Genomic DNA, 9,500 nt, shown 5'->3' on the forward strand with positions numbered 1-9,500 from the left:
ACCAGACTCACTGAGGTCTTCTTCTCAGAAAACAAACAAACAGCGATGATGTTGAGGTTTTACGCACACGCAACCATGACATTAATTTATTAGCCCTTTTAGAGACATGACGATCATGGTGACAGTGGAGGGATAAGCTACCAGTTGGTGAGTGGTACTAATCAATTGCTAACGTCCCAGTTACGGAGAGAGACCAGTCAGAGACCCCAAACTGTGCATTCTCCAACCACTTGGTAGAAGCCTCCTTGGTTTCTAGCAGACTGACATAGTTACCTGTAATTTGCTATTGCCAGCTGCTCTCTGAGCTTTAGTGAAAGTGCTGAGGCACAGCTTTTTACTACCTCTTGGCAAGTAGTCAGTACTGCTTTGCAGACAAGTCGATGTCTTCCATCCAAACTAGAGGTGGCTGCTAGCAACCGCGCAGTAATGAGCCCCACAACCAGCTTTGCCTGGAAGCAACTGGCAACATCCATACATTTTTTTTTTCCTATTGATTGTTGGTTGTATCACATCCAGAATGATGGGCAACTCTCAAGAATTGTGCACATGATGTGACGTGAGACATCTCTATGGGAGAAGAAGAAATCAAACCAGGACACAAAGAAACTGCAGAGGATTTTTCTCCAGAAAGTTTCACCTTTTCAAGCTGTTGTGGAGTTGCCCTCTTAAGCACTGCAATATCACTGAAATGGCAGTGAAGGCCAGCAGGATTTTACACTGCAGCTTGCACCAGGTTACAGAAAGCTGAGCGATGGAGGACAAGCTGAAATGACACCAAACTGTGGCTCATGGCTCACTCCGTTTGCAAAGGCGACCATAAGCAAGCTCACAGAAAAACTTCTCCTTTCATAACAACTTTACAAGGTCATAACTCTTTCTTAAGCCTTAAAGTTTGCATTATTAGGAGCTTTAGCTGCTTTGAATGACAGGAGGATATTGGTCCCAACTACTTGTAGAATTGGACCTCTGAGCTGTGCTTGTGGTGTTGATCTTTTCTGTAGGATTTTTAATCCAAACATTATTTCACATTATTAAGTACAGAGTATCCAAGAAATTTGTGATCCAGTTTTTGTGAATAAAATTGTACTTTTTATAAGAATCTGTGCATTACTAATTGACATTAATTAGCAGGGACCCTTTGTCATGTGATGCATCATTGCAGTAAACCTAGCTAAACAAGCTTGCTAGCATTAGCCGACCAGGCAACTAATACAAACTTTGAGTCAAGGCCTTAAAATGGGACTTCACAAACCAATCAAACCTACTATCTTGTGTCCATCTTTATATACAGTCTAATATTGTTCAGACATGAGAATGTGTTTTATCTCATTCTACGACTTTTGGCAAGGAAGCGAGTTTACGACAAGATCCAAGTTTTGATCTAGTCGTTAATCACGACAATAGGCCGATCTGTTTGTCTTCGGTGTCATAAGCAATCATATGTTTTAGAGTGTTGAGTCTACCTTTTAAATACATCTGTTCTGGTGTGTTTGTGCACGTCTCTTTATCTTTTACACTAAATCATGTTCAGGTGGGCTTTGTTGTTCCGTTTGATAAACGCTGGGCTCAGCAGAAACGTCTCTGCGTTGGTTATACTGGAGTGAGATTAAAGTTGCAAACAACAAAGGGATTCATTTCATAGGATCACCACTTTATTGCACATAATTACATTCTCACACCACAACTTTACGGCGTGGCCAGACAATTTACAAGCAGAAGCTTCACAGAAGCTCCACCTCCTCATCTTCCTCCTCCCTTTGTCCTCCTTTTTTTCCCCTTCTTCCTCTTGCTCCTGCTCTTTGTCCTCTCTGTGGGTGATCACACAACACAAGGTCTTGTAGTTAAGGTAACCAGCCGCATCCCGAGGGGAAGTTTATAGACATCAGAGTTTTCTTCTTTCTCCACATTTAGCGTTTTACAGACAGTTGCTGTCAGGTTTGCATCGAAGGATCACGCACGCTGTTAAATCTACAGACACAAACAGAGCTGACTTTTGCCTTTCAATTAGCTCATCAGAACAGAGAGATAAGTGCGGTTATGTATCATTGTCATTCTCCACTCTGGCCTCTTTATGCATCCTTTCATCTTTGCTATGCCTGCCTGTTTCTGTCTCTCTCTTCAAGTACCCCTCCTCCTCCTCCTCTGTCTGTCTGTCTCTCTCCTCTTGTTTTTCCTGTCTACTGAACAGAGACGTGTTGATATGAGGGCCCGCTCGCACGACCACAAGGGAACAAGTCTCTGGTGCTTTTGATCAGCTGCAAGATCAGACATGTCCACCGCTTCCCCCCCGTGTACACTCCAGTGACTGATCATGCAGTATAGTGCAGGCACAGACAACCAAAGATGCACACCCACACATGTTCTCGCTGTTAATCATACAAGCCCGGGCGCACACACAATGCAGAGGGCCTGTGGTCCATGTGTCGGCTCTGCTCACATTGGGGTGCCTTGTTTGCTGGACACAAGGGAGCGAGAGCGAGATGGTGTGTGCGATTTCCCCTTTCTTGCCCTTCTTTTTTTTTTTTTTGCTTTTGACAGTAAGATGGATGATTGCAATCACAGGAGCCATCAGTGAGACAGAGTGGAGGTCTATGGGGCAGTGAGACACAGCCATGGGAAACCAGCCTTCAGATTAATGCAACGCGCTGCCATGGGAACACAGTGCTGTTTATTTGTCGAGGGGTTTTGTTGTTTCATATGCATTTTCTTGGCCCCCTTACCTCCCCCCTTCACGGTGTTTTGATAAACAGAACATGAAAGCTTCCTTATAAAATATGTGCAGGCTGTGTGAGAGGGACAGAGAAGGAGAGCTTTTGCTGTTTTACAACATAGCGAGTCTGCAGTAAGTCTGCATATCTCTTTAAACCAGTACAAATGTGACAAATTTCATAGTGATTATACTGGTCTCTTTGAACCCTCCCGAGAGAATGAGAGGCATAGTTTTCACTCCCCAGTCAACGGATGTTTTTAAGAGAAACATCTGTTGCTGCACAAATGAGATTACTGTGTCTCTAGCCAGGGGCCATGTAGGTTATGAATGGCACTGTTACTGAAGAAGGAGCTGTGAAGGATCTTTGTAATAAGCTGCAGCGGGTATTTAAGGGCTTTAAATAATCAAATTGCCTTTTATTCCGAGTATTCATCAAGGCTCACTTTATAGTTGTTCAAAAGTATCTCGACCACTTGTATCTCATATTGATACATCCGATATTTCACCTTGTTGCCAAGCGACGACTCACCTCATCCTCTGTAAACTTGTCAGCCCATGACATGAGGTGTTATTTCGTGCTGCAGGGGAGCAACGAGGAACAAGAATCACTGTTTCAATCTCTCTGACTTTACATTCTGCCTTTCACTGGCTGAGCCTTGCATCATCATGAAACGCCTCCTTTATTGGTCTAATTCGTTGTTATCTGTGTGATGAATTCCTGTGAAGGGTCACCGAGTCTCTGCTGTAAAAACTGTGAATAATATCTCACAGTCGCTCTTTTCCGCCCATCCTGAGGAACTACTGCTCCTTCTGGGTCAAAGACTTCGAAGGCACTGAGAATCGTCTGCTCGGGGTCAGTTTCTGACAAAACACAGGTAACGCTGCGAGCAGGGACTGTTCATTTCAAAGACGTCCATGCACACTGCACTGACTCACCTTGAGATGATACTTTTTGTGTCACCCTGCTAAAACGTAATGTTTTGATGGTAACAAATCTGGACTTTGCAGCACATACCAGAATCCTTTCTGTGAGTGCATTCAGGTAACTATTTTTTTAACCCATAAAAAACATTAAGAATACTTTTAAAATCAACCTAGTCTGTGATCTTTAAATATGAATGACTATGACTTAAAATATTAATATCTGACTAGCTTTAAGTTATTATTATATGTGGAAGAAATAAATTCTTTGGTTTGTATCCACTTTGTGGGCATATGGTTCACAAATATAGAACATCTAAATGCAAATATAAACACATTTTGAAAACACAAATAGATTTTTAAAAAGAGGTGATAAAATTTGATGTTTTTATTTTAATTCAAGCTGATCAACAGTTAATAACAGACTTTTTTTTTTTAACTTAAACTCACATTTTCATCTATCATCTGCATTTCAAGAAATTGTTTAAAAATAGAGCCAAAGAAGAAGCTCTTTGGCATCTCTTATGTATGATATTGACTAAGCTCTGGTCCATATTTGTGAAAGCCTGCTAGCAGAGGATGCAAACTGCCAGAAGAGGCAGTTCAGCTTCACAGAGCAAAAGGGAGTGAGCCCTATTAGCGTGCACACACACACACACGCACAAACAAACAAACACACACACACTGGCATCTGTACTCTAACCTCATTGAACTCCTGGATCTGTTTCTACTCAGAACTCAAGTCTCCTTCTTTTTAAGCCTCTTGTGGGTGCCTGTAACACATGCCCACTGAGATACCAGATCTGCTGTGGTTCGGTTAAGTGAAAACAGCTTGGGTGGCAACCTGTGTCAGTCAGCATAAACATCACAGAGATTGGAGATCGTTTATAAACGATCATGCAGTTGATTGTATTTCTGCATATATTTTTTTCTTAATTTGTAAGATTTAATGCTTAACAAGAAGCATCGTGACAGTCATATTGATTACTGTGTAAACACAATCACAAATTTTAATTAAACGAGCATGAGACACATAAATAAAAGTTGCTAAGCATCACAGTGTTTGCAGGGAAATATGTATAATAAGCATGTCAGATATCCTGTTCAGGGTGTTACCGCTGTGTAGCTCCTTTGTAGTCTTCTCAGTGATCAGATGCGCTTTTTAATGCACATTAAGAGAAGTCTGCTTTCTGTGTGTCCATATGTCAGCTGTCTAGCACCTGTTCTGTCCACAGTGGAGAGGTATAGATTAATGGATCTATATTTGAAAGCAAAGATGGTAACCAGTACTAACAGTAACCAGATATGCTCGCATGAATGGGATTAAGACAGGGATAAGGGCTCTGGCTGTTCTGGCCATCTGAAACCATTATTGCTGATAGACGTGAGTGGTTTCACCAGCTGTTGAGGCATCAGCTCATTATGGGGAACAACATTATTTGCCGCCTGTAGGAAATGTCTCATTTGACAGTGGGAAGTGTTAATTCTGTGCCACGGCCCCAATGCAGAGGTGTAAATTTAAATGATCTGCATCACATCATCAGCAGTCCTATCAAGTGACTGCTGATGCACATGTGTTCACCTCCTCCCTTGTTTTTTTTCTCGTTTTCTGCATTACTGCCACAGCCGAAGCCACAACAATATATAACAGATAGTAAAAATATCAGCAAAACGAGCGTGCGCGTGCGCTTATTATGCAATCTTAAATGAAAAATGCAAAACCCCAGCGCCTCAGGTTTGAACAGTATTAGGTTTGGGGTCTAATGACACCTTTAAAAATGACTCAGAGCAGGAACAGCGCTGCAATAAAGTGATTAGTGATGTGCAGACACAAAGAGCAGGCTGTGGTGGGGACATGTGGCATTCTTTCTGAGTCACCTTGAGGAAGTTGCAGGTAAACATGTGTGCCCTTTCTCTGAAAGCTTATTTCCTGCACCAGCATATTTGTTTGTTCTTCCTCATGTTTTCTTTTCCCATCTCACTATCAGGTAAAAGCTGCTTCACAGAGGTGTGAAACCTGAACAAAAGGCACTCAGATATTTTTAATATATAGTCACAGTCACACATGAACATTTGGTCACTTTAAAAAAATAAAAATAAAATAATATTATCTGAAGACTGTGGTCTTTCTTCTTTGTCACACACTTTAATTTTGCCAAGCAGCCAAGTCAAATTAATTTTACACTGTGGGCCACATACAGCCCGATTTAATCTTAAGTGAGCCAGAACAGTGAAACTACATGGTGAGTAGGGGAGACCGGGGATAGTTGTAACGTGGGTCAGTTGTAACACTTCCAATTTCTCCAATCAGGGCTAAGTTTCAAATGATGTGACTCATCCTGTGCATGCCCAATTCAGTTCTGCTATCACATGTGAAAAATCAGCACATTTTGTCAAACACAGACAATTTAACATGAAAAAAAGTAATTTGTATGCCAAAAAGTACGTTTTTCTACTTTATTTCAATTTCTAATAGCATTATCTGCTTTGCAGTTAAAGTCATCAAACTTAAATTATGTTATTTGTATGTCTATGGGGATATATTCTGTGTAGGTCTTTAGTGCTAATGTTTTAGCCGTTGGCTGTAACGGGATGGGTGCAAGAAACAGATTTCCTCATCTTTCTGAAGCACTTTGCAAACCACACCAAGGTAAACCATGATAAAAAGTAATGGAATTGCGATGCTGGTGAACAACTATATTTTTTCAGCTTCATTGTTATGTTCAAAATTGGTGCAAGAGTTGTAGGTTATAATGCCCACTGAGCCAATGAGGCCAAACTCAAGGAAGACCAACCAAAATTAATGAAATATTCAGTTGCAGAAAATTCCATAATTTGTCTTTTTTTGGGGGGTTGGAATATGTTCAAAAGCTAGATTTCTGCATTCTGTCACACACACACACACACATAAATGGATGTAAGTGCATTCATGTGTTGAATAAGCAAAGATTACATGTTAATGTTTTGTTAGTACCCTTATTTCATTGTGTTAGATTTCACCCCAGGATATGTTACAACTAACCCAGACTATGGGGTCAATTGTAACATTTCACTCTTCGTGTTTGAGACCATACCATGCAATGGGTAATTGCGCTGCAGAGAAAATAGCTGCACTATTTAATAGCAGAGACATGTAAATACTTTGCATTACATTTTGAATCCACTACCTTAAAAGAGCTCCAATTTACAGACAGAAATGTCAAAAATGTTACAACTATCCCCGGTCTCCCCTACTTAAAATTACATAAAAAGTTGTGGTTGTTTATTGCACTGACTCTCCTGTAATTACAAAATATAACATTTTTATGAATTCACATTTTTTTAAAAAGCACTTTATCAATTGGAAAAGCTGTAAAACTTATGAAAATACAATTATAAGTTCAAATACTATGCACTCCTTCAGATTTTCTAAAAGGTGTCCAGATGAGCGTATTGGAGTCTTTGCAGGCCGATTCTGGCCCCCAGGCCCTATGTTTGACACCGCTGGTCTAAATTACAGATGTTGTGTTGTTAAGCCCTGGTGCAGAAGGTTAACTCTACTCCAACTGTTTTATCAGAAGGACTCTTACTGGCTAGATGGGAGTCAGTTAAAATAAATTAATTAATTAAGATAAAAAACAACTTCTAGAAGAATTCACTCAGATAAGATCAATGATCATAAATGTATTTAAGTTATTACACTATTTAATAAATCACATAAATTAAATATACTCTTTCACTGATGATAAAAAGATTTGATTTGTAAACTCTGGAAGCAGCATGTGGTTAGTAAATCTTTCCCCTCTCATGGTCTTATCTCTCGGCTTTGCCGTCATTTCAAACAGGTGCTGGAGGTCTGATGCATGTTTTCACGAGTGGAACCAACGTGTCAGGTCTGTGACTACATTAGTCCTGCCTCTGGTCTTCCTCACCGCCCTGCAGGCTGTGCAGAAGTGCTCGTTGAAGAAGGTCGGCTGGCGTACGCCGTAGCCCCTCCTCCAGTCCAGGTGCCGTCTCATCTGAGCTGGGCTCCGCCTCAGCATCAGCAGGTATTGGGCCAGCTCTTCCACTGAGGGGAAGTCGTCCACGTGGATGAAGGCCTCGGGGGGCAGGAAACGCTCATAGTTCTGCCTGGACGGACCCAGCACCACGGGGACTGCACCGGCCAGCACGGCGTTCCACAGCTTCTCCGTGATGTAGTCGGTGTGCTGGGAGTTCTCCAGCGCCAGGTAGAACAGGTACCGCTTGGCGAGCGGCACCACGCTGCCTGTCGGTAACGGCGAGCCCGCGCGCCCGAACACATCGATCTGGATGTATTGGCGCAGCTGGTAGTAGAAGGTCACGCGCGCCTGGGACTCCGACCAGTTGCTGATGACCCAGGCCACGAAGCGTGACCGCAGGAGTTTGGAGCTGTAAGATCCGCGAAGCGGCAGCGCAAAGCCTTTCTGGAGAGCCCTCTCTGTGCGCGCGAGGGGGACCAGATACCCATAGGGGAGGAAAATGTCCGAGTCTGTCCGGTAGCTCATCGTGAGGTTAAAAACACCCCCTAAACGCCAGAGTCCACGCGTGTGCGTGGGAGACTCGAAGTTCATCCATATCCACTTTTGCGCAGGTGGCCGCGGTTCTGGTGGGAGATCGGCGTAGCCAGTGGCAATCTCCCGGTGGTGAATTATCACGGCGTCAGCCTGTGGGTACCTTAGCTCGTCGTCCGTGAGCGTGCAGCCGTCTATCTGAAACAGCTCGAGGCAGTCCGGAAGTTCTCGATACTGACCGAATGGATGCGTCCAAATCAGCAGCGTCACCGGGCTGAGAGAAACCAGCGGGTCAGGCGCTAATGCATCCGGCAGGTAGAGCAGGCAGACTCCCACGAGTAACAGGAAAACCACAGTGGCCACGCACACAGAGGAGCAGACCCCTGTGAGAACACACACGCAGCGGTTTTTCCGCCGGAATAACCCTGAGCGCCTGTCTGCTCCGTGAGCTGCAATTGAGGGGCGGCCCTCTGGTCTCCAGAGATCCCCAATTCCCATCGACGCCCTTCACCCTGCGGATTCCCCCAAAACTACTGTAATATCAGTTTGCGTCTTTGAGACATCCGCACAGCCATTTGAGGCTTTTCGGGGAAAGTAGGTTAAACACCGGAGTCCATTACAGTCGTGCAGTCACACCCAGTGTGCTCTACTTTTAAAGTCATTGTAGTTTCAGGTGCGATAAAGAGAGCAAGGTACAGTTAAGCCAGTAAAGCTAATGGCGTTCCACAGCTCCAAAATACTCCTTGTTGCCTCATTGTTGTCTCACCTGTCCGACTCGTCGAGAGACTTCAAACTACCGTCATGGCTCATGTAAAGTAAAAGTAAAAGTTTGTCCCTGTGCTCTAGGATATACTTGACGTGGCAGCGCAGGTTCCAGTTACAGCTGAATGGGGCCTTTGTGAGGCCTGTTGACTGTCGGAGGACTTTTCGGGCACTTTTAGCGTAAACATCTTGACCCAGGGCGCGGCGATCCGCTCATAAAACAAGCAAATGTTTTTTAATTAGAAGGCCCTTTAGAAATCGGCTCGTGAGTCAGTTTGCGAGTATAATCCAAACAAGGTAAGACTGAGGTTTAAATCGAGCGTGCAGAAAGTGTAACACTGTACACTATTGCATGGCTCTAACCCCTGAACTACTGTTTATGATTATTAAGTCGTGTAAACAATCCCTCGCATTTTAAAGGATGACAGACGGGAGCTCTTGTCAGCAGCAGTTCTTTGGCCCCTGAAAACTTGACACGGCCTCTTGTGAGACGCTACACTTGTCACTGACCACTTGGTGTCTCCCTACACAAGCGCAAAGCTTGCCCGTGCGCCGTCCTGTGCCGTTTGCTGTGTGTGTAGTGACATTAAGGATCT

General features: G+C 43.4%; 1 protein-coding gene across 1 annotated transcript; it reads right to left on the reverse strand.

Annotated features, from left to right (window-relative positions):
• Window positions 1–6,789: 6,789 nt before the first annotated feature.
• On the reverse strand, window positions 6,790–9,316 carry LOC102295379 (alpha-(1,3)-fucosyltransferase 4-like). The gene has a single exon (XM_005929953.2). It carries the CDS (start codon window positions 8,638–8,640, stop codon window positions 7,480–7,482), a length of 1,161 nt encoding a protein of 386 aa, XP_005930015.1. The 5' UTR covers window positions 8,641–9,316; the 3' UTR covers window positions 6,790–7,479.
• Between the last annotated feature and the right edge of the window lie 184 nt (window positions 9,317–9,500).

Source organism: Haplochromis burtoni, unplaced genomic scaffold (assembly GCF_018398535.1).
Source record: "Haplochromis burtoni strain Fernald_Lab_line unplaced genomic scaffold, NCSU_Asbu1 Contig_128, whole genome shotgun sequence".
NCBI lineage: Eukaryota > Metazoa > Chordata > Actinopteri > Cichliformes > Cichlidae > Haplochromis > Haplochromis burtoni.

What these genes read in the sequence shown, in the direction of transcription:
- LOC102295379 (XM_005929953.2), bottom strand. Translation starts at nt 8,640, where the DNA reads ATGGGAATTGGGGATCTCTGGAGACCAGAGGGCCGCCCCTCAATTGCA.